General features: G+C 45.0%; 1 protein-coding gene across 3 annotated transcripts in view; it reads left to right on the top strand.

Moving 5' to 3' along the window:
• The window catches only part of cnksr2 (connector enhancer of kinase suppressor of Ras 2), a 68,551-nt gene that overhangs the window by 31,502 nt on the left and 13,418 nt on the right, over nt 1–23,631 (top strand). For 2 of the 3 annotated variants that reach the window (XM_023949961.1, XM_023949960.1), the window contains exons 2-14: nt 2,096–2,259; nt 3,034–3,236; nt 11,545–11,632; nt 11,890–11,931; nt 14,253–14,372; nt 14,460–14,519; nt 15,044–15,112; nt 16,115–16,261; nt 17,478–17,590; nt 17,672–17,826; nt 17,912–18,001; nt 19,536–19,750; nt 22,904–22,955. In XM_023949961.1, coding sequence (XP_023805729.1) covers nt 2,096–2,259; nt 3,034–3,236; nt 11,545–11,632; nt 11,890–11,931; nt 14,253–14,372; nt 14,460–14,519; nt 15,044–15,112; nt 16,115–16,261; nt 17,478–17,590; nt 17,672–17,826; nt 17,912–18,001; nt 19,536–19,750; nt 22,904–22,955 — 1,518 coding nt within the window. Of the gene's footprint in view, nt 1–2,095; nt 2,260–3,033; nt 3,237–11,215; nt 11,470–11,544; nt 11,633–11,889; nt 11,932–14,252; nt 14,373–14,459; nt 14,520–15,043; nt 15,113–16,114; nt 16,262–17,477; nt 17,591–17,671; nt 17,827–17,911; nt 18,002–19,535; nt 19,751–22,903; nt 22,956–23,631 lie in introns of those variants that run through there. The other variant, XM_023949962.1, reaches the window with a different exon arrangement.

Here is a 23,631-nt window from a genome sequence, read left to right as displayed (position 1 = left end):
GAAGATTTTGCTGTGAACAGACAACATGCGGTCAAAGGAGCTCTCCATGCAGGTGAAAGGAGCCATCATCAAGCTGAGAAAACAGAAAAAAAAACATGAAACCAGAAACTACTACAGTATTAGGAGTGGCAACATCAACAGTGTGGTCCATCCTGAGAAAGAAAGAAAGCTCTGGTGAACTCAGCAACACAAAAAGACCTGGACGTCCACGGAAGACAACAGTGGTGGATGATGGGAGAATCATTTCCATGGTGAAGAGGAACCCGTTCACAACAGCCAACCAAGTAAACAACACTCTCCAGGAGGGAGGCGGATCAATATCCAAGTCTACCATCAAAAGAAGACTGCATGAAAGTAGATCCAGAGGGAACACTGCAAGATGCAAGCCACTCATAAGCCTCAAGAACAGGAAGGCTAGATTGGACTTTGCCAAAAAGCATCTAAAAAAAGTTCTGGAAAAACATTCTTTGGACAGATGAAACCAAAATCAACCTCTACCAGAATGATGGCAAGAGAAAAGTATGGAGAAGGCGTGGAGAAGCTCCTGATCCAAAGCACACTACATCATCAGTAAAACACGGTGGAGGCAGTGTGATGGTCTGGGCGTGCATGGCTGCTAGTGGCACTGGGACACTAGTGTTTATTGATGACGTGACACAGGACAGAGGCAGCCCAATGAATTCTGAGGTGTTCAGAGACACACTGCGCAGATCCAGGTGAATGCAGCCAAACTGATTGGACGGCGATTCATAATCCAGATGGACAACGACCCAAAACATCCAGCCAAAGCAACTCAGGAGTTTATTAAAGCAAAGAAGTGGAATATTCTTGAATGGCCAAGTCAGTCACCTGATCTTAACCCAACTGAGCAGCATTTCACTTGTTGAAGACTAAACTTCAGACAGAAAGGCCCACAAACAAACAGCAACTGTTTGCCGCTGCAGTAAAGGCCTGGCAGAGCATTCAGAAGGAGAAAACCAGCATCTGGTGATGTCCATGAGTTCAAGACTTCAGGCTGTCATTGCCAACAGAAAGGCTTTTCAACCAAATATTAGGAATGACCACTTGGTTTTCAGTTATTTCATTTGTCCAATTACTTAGGAGCCCATGAAATGAAGGGATTGTGTTTAAAAATGCTTTAGTTTTTCACATTTTTCTGCAATCTTTTTGTTCAACCCATGGAATAAAAGCTGAAAGTCTGCACTTCAATGGCATCGGAGTTGTTTTATTTCAAATTCACTGTGGTAATGTACAGAAACTAAAGTAGAAAGAATGTGTCTCTGTCCAAATATTTATGCTCCTGACTGTAGCTGTTGCAGCTTTCCTTGTTTCCTGCTCCAGGTTGCCATTTGCCTGTGGAATTCCAAGCTACTTGTAACTGTCCTCGATGTCTGCTATTGTTCCTTCTGGGAGTCAGACCCCTCCTGTGTGGACTACCTTGCCTCTCTTTGTCACCATCCGACTGCATTTCTCGAGCCCGAATAACATCCCAATGTCAGTACTGTAGATCCTGGTGGTGTGGATCAGGGAGTCAATGTCACGCTCGCTCTTAGCATATAGCTTGATGTCATCCATGTAGAGGAGGTGACTGATGTTGGACCCATTTCTGAGTCGGTATCCATAGCCAGTCTTGTTGATTATTTGGCTGAGGGGGTTCAGACCTCTGCAGAACAGCAGTGGGGACAGAGCATCACCTTGGTATATCCCACAGTTGATGGACACTTGTGCAAGTGGCTTCCCATTGGCTTCAAGGGTGGTTTTCCACAGCTTCATTGAGTTTCTAATGAAGGCTCTTTGAGTCCTGTTGATGTTGTACAGCTCCAAGCATTCAGTGATCCATGTGTGGCATTGAGTCATAGACTTTCTTGTAATCAATCCAGGTTGTGCACAGGTTGGTGTGTCGTGACCTGCAGTCTCGACCAGGAGTTGGTGTTTGGCTTTAAATTGGGTGTTGAATGTTGGGTTAGCATCTGCAAATTCGTCCCTCTGAGGGACTGAGCTGACCTTGTTGGAGATGTAAATGTTTCAACATTTCTTTTTTTGTCCAGTAAACCGGCTCACCTGAGCACTTTCACTGTGCACGTGTGTTTTTCAGGTCTGGATGACTGTCTGCAGCAGTATGTGGGCGTGTTTAAGCGTGGAGGCGTGTGCGGCGAGCGGCTGCTGAGGATCAGCCACGCCGAGCTGGAGGAGCTGGGAGTCACTCGGATTGGACACCAGGAGCTCATTTTGGAGGCCGTGGACCTGCTGTGTGCACTGGTTTGTGATTTTTTTTTGATGCATTTGACAACATTGTACGACCCAAATTTACAGACGGCCAGCAAATAACTTCATTCACTTACAGTAAAGTCCAGCGCCGTAAGTGAATTCCATCACCATCAACACTGCAAAAATCTAACTTAATCCTTGTTGGCTCATTGCACCGATTCTTTTGGTCTCTCTGGCATCTCTGACATGTTAGTGCCATATGAACCATCTCGTACTCTGAGGACCTCAGGGACCGGCCTCCTGTTGATGCCCAGAGTCAGAACTAAACAAGGGGAATCAGCGTTTTAATATTCTGCAGCTAAAATCTGGAACAGCCTCCCTGAAGCCGTAAGACAGGCCTCTTCTGTGTTCATGTTCAAATCTAGACTTAAAACATTTCTGTTTAGCCGTGTATATGACTGAAAGGTCCTATCTGCACTTTTCTTTCCTTTCCTTCCTTTCTTTTTAAATTAATTTTCAAAGTTTTTCCTTTTTTTTAAAGTAAATTTCAAGATGATTATTTCTATGATGTATTGTGATTTTAATGCATTTCTCTGTTTTGTGAAGCACCTTGAATTACTTTGTGTACGAATTGTGCTACACAAATAAACTTGCCTTGCCTTACCTTGGTCTGTTGAATGATGTTTTCAAATGAAGTACATCTCAGGCACAAGTTGTCTTTGAAATTTGACCATAAAAACCTTTGGCATAAAGACCCAGAAAACAGCAGCACTCATGTTGTAAACTTGAAGGTGATCTTCTCCTTTTGTCCGTCTCCTTATGCAGAACTCAGGTCTGGAAACAGAAAGCGTCAGAACTCTGGCTCATAAACTCGGAGCCTCGGCCAAGAACCTGCAGAACTTCATCTCTGGCCGCCGTCGGAGCAGCCAATCAGAGAGCAGAACCTCACGGCGGCTTCCCAATGACCTGCTGACGTCTGTCGTCGATCTCATCACCGCTGCCAAAAGCCTGCTGGCCTGGCTAGACAGGTGATTTCTTTTCTCAGTGTGGTCAATGTTTTAACTTAAAGCTGCAGGTTTCAGAGAAATTTGGATTCCAGATCAAATGTAATTATTTCAACTAATTTGTAAATATTCAGTGTGAATTTAGAACAAACAAATGAAATAAAATAACCTAATGCGATTTACAATTAATTCACATTAGTAAAGTGGAACTAAAAAACCAGGAGGGTCAGAAGACAATCACAGCCTGAAACCCTGAGGCTGCAGCCAGCATCAGCCTTCATCACTTCTGTTTCACATCTTTCTTTTGATGGTTCAAACTGTTCAGGCTTCTCTTCTGCTGAAGCCAAATTCCAAAGGGTCTGGGCTTCATTTCTAATGTTTAGTAATCCAGATTACACGAGGTGACCTCACACTGAAAGGAACACTGGAAAGGTCAAATGTTTTTGCTGCTATTTGTACTTTGATAAAAATGTCTGAATATTCTGTGGCTCTGAAGTTAAAACGGCAGATTAGAGTTTTTTTCAACAAATCGGTTTGTTAAAATTTCATTCTGTAAACATGAGTGCTGTGAGCATCGCTCCTCCTTTGAAACACGTCTTTTATTCAAAGATCATGGATGACCTCTTTTCTCCACGTCTGTCTGTAGATTTAATGATAATTCTGCTGTTTGCCGAAAAGACGTCAGAAACTAAGCCCACCGCCGCTGACTCGCTCCTCGAATCGCCAGACACCCACACCTGTAATAACGTCCTCTAGACCCGCAGAGGCGCCTACGTGATGCAGCGCGCCAGACACGCAGACGCTCAGACACGCAGACGCTCAGACACGCAGACGCTCAGACACGCAGGCGCGCAGACGCTCAGACACGCAGGCGCTCAGACACGCACGCGCTCAGACACGCACACGTTTAGACACGCACACATTCAGACACGCACACGCCTCAGACACGCACACGCCTCAGACACGCACACGCCTCAGACACGCACACGCCTCAGACACGCACACGCCTCTGATTCGCACCTGTCTCTGACACGCACACGCCTCAGACACGCACACGCCTCAAACACGCGCACGTTCAGAAGCGCACACGCCCCAGGCACGTTCAAGCGCTTGCACGCCTCAGACACGCGCACGTTCAGACACGTACACACCTCAGACACGCACACGCCTCAGACACGCACATGTTCAGACATGTACACGCCTCAGACACGCACACGCCTCAGAGACGCACACGCCTCTGATTCGCACCTGCCTCAGACACGCACACGCCTCAGACACGCACACGCCTCAAACACGCGCACGTTCAGAAGCGCACACGCCCCAGGCACGTTCAGACGCCTGCACGCCTCAGACACGCGCACACTCAGACACGTACACACCTCAGACACGCACACGCCTCAAACATGCACACGCCTCAGACACGCACATGCCTCTTATTCGCACCTGCCTCAGACACGCACACGCCTCTGACACGCACACGTTCAGACACGCACACGTCTCAGACATGCAAACGTCTCAGACTTGCACATGCCTCAGTCACGCACACCGCTCAGTCACGCACACCGCTCAGACACGCACACCGGCTCAGACACGCACACCGCTCAGACACGCACACCGCTCAGACACGCACACGCCTCAGACACGCACACGCCTCAGACACGCACACGCCTCAGACACGCACACGCCTCAGACACGCACACGCCTCAGACACGCACACGTTCAGACACGCACACGTCTCAGACACGCACACGTCTCAGACATGCAAACGTCTCAGACTTGCACATGCCTCAGTCACGCACACCGCTCAGACACGCACACCGCTCAGACACGCACACCGCTCAGACACGCACACCGCTCAGACACGCACACGCCTCAGACACGCACACGCCTCAGACACGCACACGCCTCAGACACGCACACGCCTCAGACACGCACACGCCTCTGATTCGCACCTGCCTCAGACACGCACACTCCTCAAACACGCGCACGCCTCAGACACGCACACGTCTCAGGCACGCACATGTTCAGACACGTACACGCCTCAGACACGTACATGCCTCAGACACGCACACGCTTCAGACACGCACACGCCTCTGATTCGCACCTGCCTCAGACACGCACACGCCTCTGACACGCACACGTTCAGACACGCAAACGTCTCAGACTTGCACACGCCTCAGACACGCACACGCCTCAGACACGCGCACGTTCAAACGCGCACACGCCTCAGACACGCACACGTCTCAGGCACGCACATGTTCAGACACGTACACGCCTCAGACACGTACATGCCTCTGATTCGCACCTGCCTCAGACACGCACACGCCTCTGACACGCACACGTTCAGACACGCAAACGTCTCAGACTTGCACATGCCTCAGTCACGCACACGCCTCAGACACAAAGACGCTCATAGACGCATATGTTCAGACACGCACATGCCTCAGACACGCACATGCCTCAGACACGCATACGCCTCAGACACACACACGTTCAGACATGCAATTGTCTGACTTGCACACGCCTCAGACATGCAAACGTCTCAGACTCTCTCACGCCTCAGACACGCACACGTCTCATACTTGCACACGCCTCAGACACGCAAACGCCTTAGACACAAAGACGCTCAGAGACGCACATGTTCAGACACAAACACGGTCAGACACACACATGTTCAGACTTGCACACGCCTTAGACACAGACACGCTCAGACACTCACACGGCTTAGACACAAACACGCTCAGAGACGCCCTCCCTCAGCAGCACTTTACCATGAGAAAAAGAAAAAGTGGTGCTAGCGCCCTGACTGCGCTCGCCCACACACAGTGATGCGAGTTTGAGTTGCAGGGCTGCAGGACAAAGAGAACGTGTTCTGTGATTGTCTGTGTCTTAAGAAAAACCCCTTCCCATCAGTCTGAGGATGTCTTTATGTGAGGAACCGGGTTCTGCTGCAGGAATGCACTTTAATCCCTCCACACCTGGAAAAACGTTGGCATGTTTCCAAGAACCACCTGCTGTTCAACCAAAACATGTGAAACACGGCCCAAAGGCAAACTGCCATGACGCGGTTCAGAGCGGGTTTCTGTTCTGATCGCTGCTTATTAGAGTTTACAGCGTAGGCAGAGAAAGGCTGCAGCACATCCAGAGAAAAACAGGAAGATTAGGATCATGTCATGTTAGAGCGGCAGCAGACCTTTATTTTCCTGCTGCTGCTGCTTATTGCTTCTCTTTTAAATCTGAACTCCTCATCAGGAGTTTGGAGTCGGGTTTTTGTTTAACTCCTGATTTGGTTCTGTTCTGCAGGTGAAATAAGAACAGAAGTTCTCCTGGATTAACTGAATTGATGAGGAGTGACAGAATAAAACATAATCCACCTTTATGGATAAATGCTGCCATTAAAAGAAAGCTGACATAAACTTAGGGCAGTACATTATTCAATTCAAATGTTTACTTTTTAAAAGGTCATTCATGAACAAAATATTTGCATTTCTGAGTCATTATTTTATGGGGGGGGGGGGGGGGGGGCTGCATGTTAAAGTTTCTTACTACCTTATTAAGCAAAAGGACTTTCCATAGAACCCTATTTATCTGATGAACAGTTGCAGGCTGAAGAGGTTCATTCCTGCACATAGAAATCTGTTTTTCTGCAGTTTGCAAAGGTCAAAGTTGAGCCACATTAGCTTGTGACGGTTGTTCTGAAACACAACAGAACAGTGTCTGTGGAAGAAAGCTTTCGCTGTCGTGGATGTGTGAGGTTTGTGTGACCTGGGTCCTGAAATGTTGAAGTTTGGAGCCTGATGGAAACAGCCTGTCTGCATAGCCTCAGGTTGTCCGTGTATATATAGCAGTCAGCCTTGATAGCGATGACCCAAATTCTCTCCCCACTAATAAATCATACACTAGAGGCTGTGGCCGAATTCTTATCTGGGTCTTTAGAACAATGAAGCATCCACTCCATGTCATGAATACACTTCACGTTTACCTGTGCGTCGTCATTCCTGCAAATGTTGGAAAACCTTTTAAATAATAATAAATAATAAGCCGCTAATATCTGCAGGTTATGAAGGTAAACTGCCCATCGTTCCCACAATGCACCATTTTCACCTGGACCTGGTAAATTCTGCAGACTGAAACAAGCGGTTTAATTTTAACCAAAGTCAACCCAAAAAAACGGAACTATAGGAGATGCATGGAAAAACAGCAAAGGGATAAAACAGCAATAACACAGACAGTTATTAAAAAAAATCAAAATCACCAAATTCTTAAAATCAATAGAATCAAAGAACTAGATTACAGCAAATTGTCAGTAAGATTCTTTTTAAAAACTGTCTGAAATAAAAGTGTCCAGTTTAAGGGTTTTTGAAAATTGAATAAAAATAATATCTGATTTATTATGACAATATAATATGAAATTAGAATATGTCAAACGGTGTAGTCATACCTTTTCATCAACCAAAATATTCTGTAGTTTGTTGTGTTTTCCTTTGAATTATTCTATGGTCACACCTTCAAAACAAAACAAGCTAAAAATAGACAGATTTATACTGTAACAAAACGACTCCACATTCTGCTTTTTAAATGGGAAAAATCCTTTTCACTTAAATTAGAGGTCAAATGTCAGGTAAGCTGCTTTATAAACCATCCAGTGTTTTTGGGGTGTCATCATTCGCTTTGGGCCTTTGGTGGAGCCAGCATATGTGGTCAGATTTGGATCAGCTGAAAGTGAATGGAAAAAATCAGATTGTAAACTTGAAAAAAAAGGAAGAAAATGTTTAAACTTAAAGGCAGGGCCGGTCTTCTGGGGGCCCTAAATTTAATTTGTGGGCCCTCTAACTGATCAGCAGCACCAACAAAACGCAATTGTTGTTGTAATATAAATGCGATTTCTCTATTAATACATTTTGTGAATGTATCATTGTTGCTGAAGAATTGAAACTGTATATTGCTTGCATGTTGGATGCACATTTAGTGGTGCCAAAGCAATTTTAAAAGTGCCAAGAAAAAAATATGAATGACAAATGTATATACAGTCAGGAGCATAAATATTTGGACAGAGACACATTCTTTCTACTTTAGTTTCTGTACATTACCACAGTGAATTTGAAATAAAACAACTCAGATGCCATTGAAGTGCAGACATTCAGCTTTTATTCCATGGGTTGAACAGAAAGATTGCAGAAAAATGTGAAAAACTAAAGCATTTTTTAAACACAATCCCTTCATTTCATGGGCTGGTAAGTAATTGGACACCAGTCTGCTCCTCTTCCATACACGCCTTTCTTGGAGCCTCTGGAACATAAGATACATAACTTCATCAAAAGCAAACAGTAAAAGGTCAAACAGTCTAATCAAATTTACTTAACAGTTCCTGTGACGCTGGATGCAGAATCTTGGAAAGAAGTGGGTTACCTTTTGTGTGTGTTTGTGCAAATGTATGACTATTTTCTAAGTAATAATGAAACGATAAGTTTGATATATGTTCCATATTGGCTTGACTTGGTGGTGGAATGAGGAAGTACAGGAATGCGTCCAGAGGAAGAGGTTGGCTAAAAGGAAGTGGGATGTAGAAAGGACTGAGGAAGGTAGACAGGAGTACAAGGAAGCGCAGCGTAGAGTGAAGAGAGAGGTGGCAAAGGCCAAACAGAAAGCTTACGATGAGCTATATGACAGGTTAGACACAAAGGAAGGAGAAAAGGACTTGTTCAGGCTAGCCAGACAGAGAGACAGAGATGGGAAGGACGTGCAACAGATAAGGGTGATTAAGGACAGAGATGGAAAGGTGCTAACAACCCAGGAGAGTGTACAGAAAAGATGGAAGGAGTATTTTGAGGAGCTGATGAACGTGGAAAATGACAGGGAAAGAAGGGAGGAAGATGTGGTTGTTGTGGAGCAGGAAGTAGCAGAGATTGGAAAGGATGAGGTTAGGAAGGCTCTGAAAAGGATGAAGAGCGGAAAGGCCGTTGGTCCTGATGACCTACCTGTGGAGGTATGGAAGTGCTTAGGAGAGACAGCAGTGGAATTTCTAACGAAGTTGTTCAATAGGATTCTAGAGAGTGAGAAGATGCCTGAGGAATGGAGGAGAAGCGTTCTGGTTCCGATCTTTAAGAACAAGGGTGACACGCAGAACTGCAGCAACTATAGAGGAATAAAGTTGATGAGCCACACAATGAAGCTGTGGGAAAGAGTAGTGGAAGCCAGGCTTAGGAAGAAGGTGGAGATTTGTGAGCAGCAGTATGGTTTCATGCCCCGTAAGAGCACCACAGATGCCATTTTTGCTTTGAGAATGTTGATGGAAAAGTACAGAGAAGGTCAGAAGGAGCTGCATTGTGTGTTCGTAGATTTAGAGAAGGCGTATGACAGGGTGCCGAGGGAGGAGCTGTGGTACTGTATGAGGTCGTCTGGAGTGGCAGAGAAGTATGTCAGAGTAGTTCAGGACATGTATGAGAGAAGTATGACGGTGGTGAGATGTGCTGTAGGTCAGACAGAGGAGTTCAAGGTGGAGGTGGGACTACACCAAGGATCAGCTGTGAGTCCTTTTTTGTTTGCTATGCTGATGGACAGGCTGACAGACGAGGTAAGACAGGAATCTCCCTGGACAATGATGTTTGCGGATGACATTGTAATTTGCAGTGAGAGTAGAGAGCAGGTGGAGGAACAGCTAGAGAGGTGGAGGTTTGCTCTGGAAAGAAGAGGCATGAAGGTCAGTCATAGTAAGACAGAATACATGTGTCTGAACAAGAGGGATCAAGGCAGAAGCGTTAGGTTACAGGGGGCTGAGGTGAAGAAGGTGCAGGAGTTTAAGTACTTGGGGTCAACAGTTCAGTGTGATGGGGAGTGTGGAAAAGAGGTGAAGAGGCGAGTGCAGGCAGGTTGGAGCGGGTGGAGGAAAGTGTCAGGAGTGTTGTGTGACAGAAGAGTGTCAGCAAGACTCAAAGGAAAGGTGTACAAGACAGTGGTGAGACCAGCTCTGCTCTATGGGTTAGAGACGGTAGCAGTGAGACAGAGACAAGAGGCTGAGATGGAGGTAGCGGAGATGAAGATGTTGAGGTTCTCCTTAGGAGTGACCAGGTTAGACAGGATAAGGAACGAGTACATCAGAGGGACGGCTCATGTTGCCTGTGTTAGCGACAAAGTCAGAGAAGCCAGACTGAGATGGTTTGGACATGTTCAGAGGAGGGATAGTGGATATATTGGTAGAAGGATGTTGGAGATGGAGCTGCCTGGCAGGAGGGCAAGAGGACGGCCAAAGAGGAGATACATGGATGTCTTAACAGAGGACATGAAGTTGGCTAATGTTAGGGTAGAAGATGTTCATGATAGAGTGAGGTGGAAAAGGATGATTCGCTGTGGCGACCCCTGATGGGAAAAGCCGAAAGAGAAAGAAGAAGATTGGCTAGATTTGAACTGACAAGCAGCAGCATCAACGTTTTCCCTTTCAACAGAGGATGTGGTGACAGGCGTTTCTTCTGCAGCTAGAAAAACAAGAATTATTATTATACAATAATCAATGATAAAGCTAATAAAATAACTATAAAGCTAATAAAATAACTATATATATGTTGACCAATCGTTGCTAAGAGAGGTGTAACGTCATTAATTGGGTTGTCAGATTGGTTCAGGTGTGTTGACGGGGGGGCTCATTAAAGTGCAGGCAACGTTCTTTTGAACAACATTTAGAGCGCACGTTCGTACAGAAGTGCTATGAAATGGGTTGCTAGATTTGAGCCTTTTTTGTCTTCCCCACGTCGGGCCCTTGTGGTGATGGGGGGCCCTACGCGGCTGCGTCATTCGTGTATAGGGAGGGCGGGCACTGCTTGAAGGAATTCTCGGAAATGTGAGAAATAAAACTGTAAATTTAAAACTTGAATACAAAGAAAAATTTACCCCAAAAAAGGTTGATGGCCAATGAGCTCAAAGCCCCGCCCCCACGTAAAACAAAATCAGCTAGGCAGTGAAAACTTGAAAACTGAATTGAAAATGAAAACTGAGAACTGAACGCAGAGAGGGAAAACAAAACAAAAAAAGTTGAAAATACATATAATCTACTATCTGGTTTTTCATTCACTTTAAGCAGCTCCATTTAGCAAAAACCTGTAGAACACCTCAACGAAATGGGTCCCCCCCCCCAGACTGGAGGTAACCAGAAGAAAGGAGTCTGTTCTTTTCCAGAATGTGATTTTGACCAGGAAACTCAGACGCAGATGAAGAGTTTTGTTTCAAAGGATAGACAACCCCCCCCTCTCAGTGTGAATTGGAGGTTTGTGTGCCCGCCCCCTCTCTGACAGTGCTCCTGTCCAGCAGCATTTTAAGACCTCCTGTTATTTCCCCCCAGGTCGCCCTTTGCTGCAGTGGCAGACTACTCTGTAACCCGAAACAACGTCATCCAGCTCTGCTTGGAGCTCACCACCATCGTACAGCAGGTGTGGACATGTGTGTTGTGAGGCTTTTATTCTATTCTTCAGGAAAACCCCTCCCCAGGCCTGAAGAGCGGCTAGTGTGGGGGTGATCCGGCTGCCTCAGACTTTCAGAGAGACTATTTAGGTTTTCTGTCTTCTGTGTGACTGATGAGGGTAAAGAAAAGACGGGTGTGGGTGTGCAGGTGGAGTCATGACAGCATGCAGAGAACCTGCAGGAGGGATGTTTGCTGCTGCCGCATCTAATATCTGTCTTCCTGCAGGACTGTACCGTGTTTGAGACGGAGAACAAAATCCTCCATGTGGTGAGTCGCCCAGCCGCTGTCACCTCAAATCGATGATCCACAGGCAGGAATCACAGATAAATAATCTACACACAGGAATACCAGATCGATAATCCACAGTCAGAATTCCAGATAAATAATCAACACACAGGAATCCCAGATCAATAATCCACATGTAGTAATCCCAAATTAATAATCCACACGCAGGAATCCCAGATCTATAAACCACATGCAGGAATTCCAGATCAATAATCCACATGCAGAAATTCCAAATCAATAATCCACAATAAGAATCCCAAATCAATAATCCACAGTCAGAATTCCAGATCAATAATCCACATGCAGGAATTCCATGTCAATAATCCACATATGGTAATCTCAAATTAGTAATCCACAGTCAGAATCCCAGATCAATAATCCACAGTCAGAATCCCAAATTAATAATCCACACGCAGGAATCCCAGATCTATAAGCCACATGCAAGAATTCCAGATCAATAATCCACATATAGTAATCTCAAATTAATTATCCACAGTCAGAATCCCAGATCAAAAATCCACACACAGGAATTTCAGATCAATAATCCACATGTAGTAATCCCAAATTAATAATCCACAGTCAGAATCCCAGATCAATAATCCACACACAGGAATATCAGATCAATAATCCACATGTAGTAATCCCAAATTAATAATCCACAGTCAGAATCCCAGATTAATAATTGACCCACAGGAATCCCAAATCAATAATCCACATGCAGGAATTCCAGATCTATAATCCACATGCAGGAATTCCAAATCAATAATCCACAGTCAGAATCCCAAATCAATAATCCAGTCAGAATCCCAAATCAATAGTCCAAATACAGGAATTTCAGATCAATAATCAACATGTGGTAATCTCAAATTAATAATCCACAGTCAGAATCCCAGATCAATAATCCACAGTCAGAATCCCAGATTAATAATCAAACACACAGGAATCCCAGATCAATAATCCACAGTCAGAATCCCAGATCAATAATCCACAGTCAGAATCCCAGATCAATAATCCACAGTCAGAATCCCAGATTAATAATCAACACACAGGAATCCCAAATTAATAATCCACAGTCAGAATCCCAGATCAGTAATCCATACACAGGAATTTCTGATCAATAATCCACATGTAGTAATCCCAAATTAATAATCCACAGTCAGAATCCCAGATCAATAATCCACACACAGGAATTTTAGATCAATAATCCACATGTAGTAATCCCAAATTAATAATCCACAGTCAGAATCCCAGATCAATAATCCACACACAGGCATCCGTGATCAGTAATCTACACGCAGGAATCCCAGATCAGTAATCCACACCTGATCTCTCAAACCGTTGGAAATACGTCTGTTTTCTGTTACTGAAGTAATCTGACCAGGAAGAGCTTTACCAACAAACATTCAAGTCTGAATTCTAAGGTCAACGCGGAATCAGTGAAGTTGGTTGTGGTTCCAGTCCTCCTGCTGGTTTCTGGACTAACTACAGGCGGTTGAGATCGCCCAGTGACACCACAGTACATAGTTAATTCAATCAAGGATCGCTGTTTCTAGATCACTGCGGCTCTGGGAGGTTTAGCTCTATCCATAGCCTCCAGGGTGTGGCGAGTCCTGATGTTAGTCACCTGAAGTCCTCCCCCTGGCCTTGCTGTTTGCTGTATAAAGACCTGCCCGTCAAATAGTAGAACCCGTTTGATCTGAATCATTTTAGAGTGACAAAAGCGTACAAACTGAACATCAGAAGGAGACGCATGGAAAGATGACCACGTCCAACAAATGTCCTCATGTGTGATTCACGCCGCAGATGATGGCTGGAACAGTCATCAGTGTCCGTAGTTGGAGACAGATTTTCCTGTTGAGACAAATCCACACGTCTGCTGTGGAAAGGACCAGTGGGTCCAATTCATGGAGGAGCAGACGGCAGCAGAACCTGTGCACCAAGTTCAACATGATGACGCACAAAAACCACACAATATGCAGGTTCAGAAAAGTTTCAGGGAAACGTGGGGAACCAGTCAGAATTTTTTTTATGCAGAGAAGTCTCTTCCAATGAGAAGAACCGGCGGACAGCGACAGAAAATGTCACCGACATCACAGACCTTCATTCTGCGTCCACTAAAATGAAGCAAACCGTTTCTTCATCTGCAAGGATCCTTCTGTGCCGATTTTCCTCCAGTCAGTTCAGTGGAGCTTAAAGTCAAACCGCTTCTCCTCTGGAAAAGGATGGGGTTAGGGTTAGGGTTAAGGTAGAACTTGAACCTCAGTCATTGCTGGAATAATTCTGCTCTGCTTTCCTTTTTGCAGTGTAAAACTCTGTCTGAGGTGTGTGAGCACATCGTGTGCGTGTCATCGGACCCGCTGGTTTCCCAGTCGGCCCACCTGGAGCTGGTCCACCTCACGAACATCAAACCCTCTGAAGGCTTGGTAATCTCTCCTCTCCTCTCTGTCTGCTGATCCTCAGCTTTGCTGTCGTTCATTTCTCGCTTTTTTTTCTGTCCTTCGTTCCACCAGGGGATGTACATCAAATCCACCTATGATGGCCTTCATGTGATCACAGGAACCACTGAAGGGGTGAGAGACTCTGCTTCTTGGACTTTCTCTGGGAAATGAAGCTCAGACCTGAGACGTCTGAGTCTCATCTGAGTGCCTGGATCAGTTATGACCAAAGGACACCAAGATGTTCAATGATTGACCTCCTGGAAACTCCTGTTTTATTCAAAAACCTTATAACCAATGAATCAAAGTAAACAACCACAAATAAACAAAAGCAGAGTCAACAGAAAGAAACTTAAACGTAGGTTTGAAATGGAGGAAGGAGGAATCTCAGACCAACTATTTTCCAATTTATCGTCTTCTTACACTGTTGCAGAAATCCATTTTTCATGCCTTCTGATTTTCCTCGAGTAAATCTGTCTTCTTGCCTCCAAAGATGATCAGATTCCCTCCTAATGACTCAGCAGGTCTCTGAGCTGCACTGCAGCTTCTTTAAGTACATTTTCATTGTTAAACTTTCTCACAGCAGCATGCAGGGATCAATAAACCCGATCAATGGGCAGTTATCTGCTTCCTTTCTCTTTCTCCTGCTGTCTTTGTAGTCTCCGGCTGACCGATGCAAGAAGATCCACGCAGGAGATGAAGTCATTCAAGTCAATCACCAGACTGTGGTGGGTTTTCTGTCAGAGGTTTGTGCTCTGAATCCAAATGTATGCAGTCTAGATGTTTTTGGCTGCAGACAGGACAGTCTCACCTCCATGCGGCATTTCATTCTCCAAAAAGCAGTCAAATCAACACTTTTCAGAGTTTGACCCAATGTGAAAGAATGTCTTTAAACTAGAAGTGTAGCAGTGTATTTCAGACTGACTTATGGCTGAAGTCCTTTAAGTACAGAGTCTGAATTCTGCATCAGTGTTTATCCTGGAAGCTGACAGTCCTGAAGAATTATTGAGTTCTTTTGGGTTTTTTGTGTTGAAGTCTTCTAATACCGCTCTCTGCTGTGGTTTTATGTTTTCACACAGCTGCTCTCTGGTCGTTCATCCTTTCTTCATTTAAATTTGGCATTTTGGTAAAGAAATGTGTTTGGTGAATCTTTTCTTTTGCAAAAATAGCAATAAATGTGACGTCTCCATCCATTAATCTTTAGCAGAAAATACAGAAACAATCCAACATAATGTCATTGTTTTCTTTATCTGATAAAAACAAACTGCTGTGTTTTATTTTCAAAACTTATGTGGAAAAAAACTTAAAAACGTCAAAGCAATTTCTTGTATTAAAGGTTGACTGGACAGTCCCCAATGAAACGTCCGTGTGTTGTCTCTCATGCCCCCTACTGGCCCCCATCTTCTCATTTTAGTCTGGTCTCGCCGGTCGTCCACTCCTGCAGGAGCTTCAGCTTTCTCATCTTCATGCCTGCTTACAGTGTTTTTGCCATCTCCCACAGGCGAGATGCGTGGGCTGGCTTTGTGCAATGAGGGTAAAAATGTGAAGAGCTTCATGATAGCACACTTTGTTCTCCAAATCAGGGCAGCTTCCACAGATTCTCCACCTCCACACCTTCATGCAGAAGGCTCAACAAGCCAGACGATGGCGTTTAAGTGCTGGGGAGGGAAAAGGGAGATGGGGTTGTTCATCCCAGAAGATGTTTGCTGACGCAGCCCTCTGGTCCACAGGTGGGCTGGCAGTTACGTAACCTGGTCGGCTCATTGAGAGCCGATAAAGGCGTGGTGTCCCTGACTCTGAAGAAGCGTCCACAGAGCACGCTCAGCTCGGCCCCCGCACTGCTGAAGAACATGCGCTGGAAACCGCTGGCCCTGCAGGTGGGAGCAACTCTACCTTTATTCCCCCCCAGCTCCCACACCCCAGGTCGGCTGCAGACAAAGTGTGTAATTAGGTGGAGGAGCTGTGGCTCTGCGTGACTTTGACTTCTGAGGTAATTACATTTTCTGTAATTAGCTGATATTAGGCTGCACGGTGGCGCAGTGGTTAGCGCTCTTGCCTCACAGCAAGAAGGCCCCCGGTTCAAGTCCCGGCTGGGGGACATGAAAAACAGAACATCAGTGGGGGGCCTTTCTGTGTGGACTTTGCATGTTCTCCCCGTGCATGCGTGGGTTCTCTCCGGGGTCTCCGGCTTCCTCCCACCATCCCAAAACATGCTTCATAGGTTAATTGGCAACTCTAAATTGACCATAGGTGTGAATGCGGGAGTGAATGGGTGTGTGAGTGAGGACATTCTACCCTGCAACAAACTGGCGACTTGTTCAGGGTGTCCCCCCTGCCTTCGCCCACAAGTGGCCGGGATAGGCTCCGGCAGCCCCGTGACCCCGAAAGGGATAAAACGGTTAAGAAAATGAATGAATGAATGAATAGCTGATATTAAAAAAAAAAAGTCTTAGTTCTCCTGAGCAGGTTAGTAGCCTGTCCAGGTAAGTCCTGCTTTCACCTTCAGCGGGGCGGAGCTTCAGCTATAACAGACATTCTCATCACAAGCCTCGTCCTGGGAAAAAATCCACATTTTGAGTTTAATAAACTAATTTATTAGCATATTGAGGCTGTTCTGGTTACAAAATCCTTTCTCTGACTGCTCAAATTAATCTGACATAAAACTCTAACAGGTGTGACAACCTGTGAAGATACTTTGGTCTCACAAGATTTAAACCAAATGTATATGCACGGAACAGGACCGGCCAACTCTGGTCCTCAGGAGCCTTAACCCTGTTTTCCTCCCTGACCAGCTTTCTGCTGATTAGCTGACTTAAGTGATTCCACATCCTGATTGACTGAACACACCTGATTTAGCGTTTTAGCAGAGAGAGCTGGAAAACCGGCAGGGCTGAGGCCCCTGAGGACCAGGAACGAGCAGTGCTGATATGTAATAATCTACCAGATAAATATATATAAATAAAATAAATGCCTGGTCTGTGGGATTTAAAGCTACTGATGATTGCTGCTGACACAAACTGATGAGTACAGACTCTGACTGAAGAAGAGGCATTGTCGTAAGTTAGAGGGTTTCATTCCACTTGCTTTTTGCAGCCAACCAGGAGCCCAGGCAGCGGATCAGCCACACCCGCTGACACACCCACCAAGAGCTCCGCCCTCCAGGATCTCTTCATCCCGCCTCCACCTGCAGAGCCTTACACACCCAGGTATTGTTTTCAGGTTGAGGTTGAAATCAGAGATGGGAAGCTGTGATGAACAGGAGTTAACTACGGCTGGTGTTGCCATAGAGACGAGACAGCAGCCTCGTCTGGAGATGAAGCATCTCGTAACCACAGCGGCGTCAGTACTGCTAAACGTTCGGAGTCACCAAACTCCTTCCTTGATCAAGCGTCTCGACACCGAGAGGAGGAGGAGCCAGTTTACTGCACCACACCTACTTTTGGTCCGTTTCTCCACCTGTTCTCTTGCTACAGCCTCGGTTGACTGACCCACAACCACATCAATCGTTAAGCTTCGTTTGTGTGCAGGCAAGCTGAGGCCCATCTCCATGCCTGCTGAGTGCAACTGGGTGGGCAGCTACGAGGATCCAGCCAAACTGAACAGAGAAACACACAGAGGTGAGCGCCGCTTCGTGCACGTGACAGTCCCTGGGTCTTAGAGAAATGTTTGGTCTCTTCAGATCAGTTCTGCTGCTAAAACTGAGAAGGGAAGAAGGAACAGCTGGGAAAAGACGAGAAGATTTGAAATGCATTAAAGTAGAAAAAAAGAGCAAGACTGAGGGACCATTCTCTCTGACCTGCACCTGAATCACTCACATAGTTACCATGGCGACACTGACAGCAGCTCTTCTCGGTGTCACACTTTCCTCTGGCTGCTACCTAGCAACCAGGAGAGGACAGGAGGGTTTTGAAAAGCCGTAGAGAACAATGATTAAAAACAAGTTGAAGGGCGTCCAGAAGAATAAAACTCTAAAGAAAAGACGTGAGTTATAGGAAGGTGAAATGATGAACCCTTTCATAGCTATAAGCTTCACATCCATGAAGGCCTTCTGGTCCAGAAATGCAGCAACAGATCCGATTTGTCGTTTCCATACCTGTGGCAAACGTCCTAAAGAGGTTTTTGAGGAGCATCGTGGGAAAGACGATTAAGTACATTTTTTAGTCAACATTGAGAACACCTAAACGTTTTTTTATGTTATGACTTAATGAACTGGAAAACAGAACAGCTGGTACTTTCTTCTAAAGATTCTTTATCTTCTGTTCCAACTTATATGAACTTGTGGAAAAAATATTTGAAGCTAAAGTTGCTCATAAAAACTCTTCTGCAGCTGCAAGAATATTACATTTCAGATTTCAGTTCATCTTTTCACAGTTTGTTTTAAGAGAAAGAAGCGTCGGCACCAGCAGCAGATCCAAAAACCTGACATGTTTGGCCTGAAAAGATCCCGCACGCTTCTGCTGAGCCAAAAGACGAGTCATGTTGCATCAGATCTTCATCTGTCTGCTGGCCTTTCGTCGCCACATGAAGACCTGATTCAGGGAAAGATCTGCACGTTTTCCTCACTGACAATCCAGATGAAATGACAATGAAATACAGAGATAAGAAGCAAAGACACTTTAAGACACATCTGTCTGTCCAACGGGGTCAAAAGGATGGTTGTCTGTTTTCTGTTGGTTCCGTTTCACAGGTTCTCAGACTACAAACTGAAACTTTATGCCAAAGAAGATTTGCGGCTCATGAGAAAAAACTCCCCTAATCCTGCCTGTCGTTGCTGCAACACTTTAGTGTTTTTTGTGTCCTGTTTCGTTCCAGGGACTAAATATATTTTTCTGTTGCCTTCGTGAGATCTAAAAGGTTTATTTAATAAACTGTTAACAAACCGAAAACCAATCCAGGGACCAGTGAGGAAGAGGATGCACGTCTTCCGGAAAAATCCACCAAAGTCAGAGTTAGGTCTTGTTGTGTTTTGGTATTAAAGGCAAAACTCAATTCAGATCTTTGTCAGTAATTGACCAGAAACTGAATTTATTTTGCAAATGTGAGATTTTGAGTTTTGTTTCCTCAGCATTTCTCTATGATCATTCGTCTTTGGTGAAGATGAAGCAGCAGAGGAAGAGCAGCTGGTTGAGCTTCAGCTGTTGTGTTTCACAGAAACCTCGTTGATGCGCTACATGGGCTTGTCCAGAAAGGAGGAGCGCAGCGGGTCATGTGATTACTCCTCTCACACCACCCGCCCAGGCAAACGCTCCAATGACACGGCCAAGCGTGCCAAGAGGCGGAGCCACCACAGTCAAAGCCCCTCCCACTACGTTCTTCCCCCCAATCAGAGAGACTCGCCTCAGAGAGACTCGGCCTCCAGTTATCATGTGAGGACATCATTTGAATGTCTTCATCCACCGGCATCATCTCTCAGCATCCAGATCATTTGTGTTGTCCTGACTCAGCGTTTATTCGAGACTCGGACCTTTAGCTCCTCTTCACATCATTGGTTTGTTCAGATCAGTGTCTTTAGAAAAGGCCAGTTCAGGTTTTCTGAAGGTGCCACACATCAAATGCGACTACATTTATTACATTGTTATTTTTTTATTTACTTCAACTCATTCCAATAATGTCAAATTATCAGTATTTATAACAGCCAGTAGAAGTGACCAACATATTATATGAAATGATTTTCCTTCCACTAAGACAGCAAAGGGTGCCGGCGGAGAGGAAAATGGTGAGAGCGTCCACCTGCAGGAAGCAGCAGGAGAAGAACCAGGAATAACATGGAAAAAAACCTGGGAACATGAAAACATGGAACAAACACGGAAGAAAATGGACAAACACGAAAAACAAAATGCAGACAAACATGGAACAAAGACACAAACGTGGAAGAAACAGAAGAAACATTGACTAACATGTAACATCCGACAAATGCGGAAGAAGTTTGATGCATTTCCGTCTGACAAAAACTGTAAAAATGTTTCTCACTTTGAAAAATATTACAATAAACACGGCAAGTCGAGAAGCCAAGGGACTTTGACACGTGTCTACACCGGAACAAACCAAACTGTTCTTTCTACACCGGAACAAACCAAACTGTTCTGCGGAGGTTTCCAGTTTACTGTCTGGAAGGCGTATTCTGCGCCTGCTTCTTTGTTTCTTGTACTTTAAGGCGGTTTCCCTCTCGGTTCTTCTGCAGATCCTACCAGATCAGCCTCTGAGAGCACCTGCTGGTCGTCACGCTCCTTCAGTTTGAACCGGTTCTTCCTGTTTCCGTCTTTGTTCTCCTGAGGATGCAGCTTTCTGGTTTGTCCTTGATGTCAGAAACTTTTCAGCTGCTGGAAAAGCTGCTGCAGTGTCAAAATCCAGCAAATGCTGACTGCTTGTTACCGCGCCATCACTTTGGTGACATCTGTGCGGGCGCCTGTCGGTTTGAGCTCGCCACCCTCTGCTCCAGACAGTCAGGCTGATCGACGCTGACCTTCAGTCGTGACGGCGTCTCTTTTAAATAAAAAGTGTTTGTGTGTGATCATGCGGGGGTCTCTGTTCGCTGATCAACAGCAGATGGCGTGTCGCTGGGAGTGGGCGGGCCTGCGTCATCCGTCACTCGGAGCGTGGGGGTGGGAGCGGCCGAGCTCCGGCCTGGTCCATCACCGTGACGGTCTGCGGGTCCATCTGACCCGTGTCCTCACATCCTCTGGCTTGTAAACATGAACCTTTTAACAGCAGACAGACAGACTTTCTTCCGACGCACAGGCGAGCTCTCAGGTGTGGACTGGTCAGGTCCCATCAGCTCGGAGTGTTCCTCTTCTGTCCTTCTGAAGGCTCTTCCTCACTGTTACTTCATGAAAACGAAACGTGAACAAAAGTTTTTCATTTACATTTATATGATTTTTATATTTCCAGAACGAAATGTTATAAAGTCAAAATGTAATGTCAAAAGAACACGTTAAATGAAAAACCGCTTTGAACAGAAAAGACAGAAGATGAAGGAGTTTATAAAAGAATTGAAGGTATACTTTTCTGAAGGTTTCCTTCCAGGAGAAATGCTTATGGCAGAGGATGCTTCTATCATGGCAGACACGTTTTCAGCACAACATCTGGACTGTCCTTCACTCTTCAATCAATAAAACAGCTCCTTTACATTGTAACAGACCTTTTCTGAGTCCTAAAGGTTTCTGTGTCATATTTACGTCAATAATGGTAACTTGCGGCATTTCTTAACTTTGTAATTAGCTTAAAAGCTTAAAGAAGGTTGATCCTAATCTTTGAGCTAACCCTTCACACATGTTGTCACAGGGCCTGTGGGGATAGAACCCAAAACCTGATGCCAGGTCTACAGAGGTTAAAATACTAGTTTACAGTTATGCTGAAAATTACTTTAATGGCAACTTCTATGATCCAAACCATTCAAATGATAAGTTTGTCTGGAAAATGAAGTAATGTAACCATTGCAGGCGTGTTGGTTACATTACTGCATTTTCCAGACAAACTTATCATTTTCTCCCAGCGGTAGACTCTTATTTTGAAGTTCAGTTGTTCAACAGCTGGGATCGGGGTCAGGCTACTTTTTTTAACGCCAAAAACAAAGAATTATAACAGAAATAAAATAATTTTTTATTCAAGCTTTGAAAACATGAATTCAGGATTTTAATGAGTCAAAAAGAAGAGAAGTGGATTAATTTGACCTTGTTACCTCATCAGTTTTCATGTCTTCATAATAAATGATCATTGATTCATTTGTGTAAAGCATGCTGGGACTGGGGCCGTTCTTTGAACAAATAAGTCCATGCTGATGAAGCTGTGGAGCAGGATGAATTTCTTTAGACTTCTACAGTACCATGGAAGAAACCACGGTTCATTTTCATTAACAATAACAAACAAGCCCAGCGTCAGACTGGCGACCTGTCCAGGATGTGAAACGGGGTTAGAAAATGGAGAGATGGGCGAACAACAGCATGTTGGTCTCTGTTCCTCCAAAAGTCACTGTTGGTGAATTTTAAAACCGCCTTAAGTCACCAAACCCCAAAGAATTTGTTCAACAAAAGGAAAAGTCTTGAAAAATAAGTAGTTTATGTGAAACATCCTCATTTTTTTGCATTTAGAGAAAGTTGCGTGTTTGTTATTGCATCATAAAACGTGAAAACAATCATGCTGAAGGTTTTTGGTCCGACTACATTCTCTGTGTGGCTTCTTTAGACAACTTTTGAACTTTATGAATAAAGTGAAGCTCGTTTTTCTAACTCATTGTGTGTTTGTTAAGCCTGCATCTCCTCACACCTCCTCCATGACCTGGACGCCCTGCTGTGCCGCCTGCACCTCCCTCTTGTCTCCTGTTTAGACGTGTGAAAACATTGAACATGCTCCACACTTCTCCACTTAGACCCATGAGAAGGGCTCTTGTTTGTCTTTGACCTGCGTTCATCCTCTTGTTGCCCTCTGTCAGACCCGTCATCACTTGTGCTCTTGGATTTATTGCCAAAAGTGAAGCCCCGCCCCCTTCGCTGTGACAGCGTGTCCTTTCTTTCTCCTCACAGACATACCAGCAACAGTCCTCTGTGCAGTCCAAGAACAGGAGGAAGAACAAAGGTGAGCTATGGGGACAGGTGTGATCACCTGTCCCTGGGGCTTATGGGAGTTTACTGGAAACTATGAATGTGGCGGTGCTGCTCCAGATGGAGCAGCTACTCTGTCCGTCTTTACGTTTCTGCTCCTCCTTAAAGAAAGTGCATCCCCAGTCTCAGCAGAAACTGTAAAGAAAAAAATCTTTTTTTAAAACAAAAGTTTTTTTCATAGTGATTAAAAATATATTTAAAAAGAAAACAGAATTTGTAAATTTAAAACATTCACTTTTTGAATCAGATTTGGTTTGAAAAGTCTGTTTACATCATTTGGCAGAAATGACGTTGAGAAGATCAAATACAATCAAGACAGAGTTTAACAGAATAAAAATCAAATGATCATCACAAACATGCACTTCCTCGTCTGAACGTGTCTGATCAGCTTCTACAGCTCTGACGATGCTGGAAGGCCTGAAGAAAACATCCAAATCATTATTAGAAAACATGTTTGTGCTTCCCAGACATCAGGCTGCCGTCACTTTCAGGTCCCATCAGTGATTAACTGCACATCCCCTGAAAAGCTCTGTGCTTTTGTGTTGGGGGGGCCTGAAACTCTTCCTCCTGTGACGTCCTTTCATGCAGAACAATTGGAAGCTGTTTATGCTCTTGAAGCCTCTGCTCTTCATGAAGGGGGCTCCTGTGTT

The sequence above is a fragment of the Oryzias latipes genome, chromosome 20, assembly GCF_002234675.1.
Source record: "Oryzias latipes chromosome 20, ASM223467v1".
NCBI lineage: Eukaryota > Metazoa > Chordata > Actinopteri > Beloniformes > Adrianichthyidae > Oryzias > Oryzias latipes.
The sequence above is the reverse complement of the archived record's forward strand: the minus strand, read 5'-3'. Positions and strand labels throughout refer to the sequence as shown.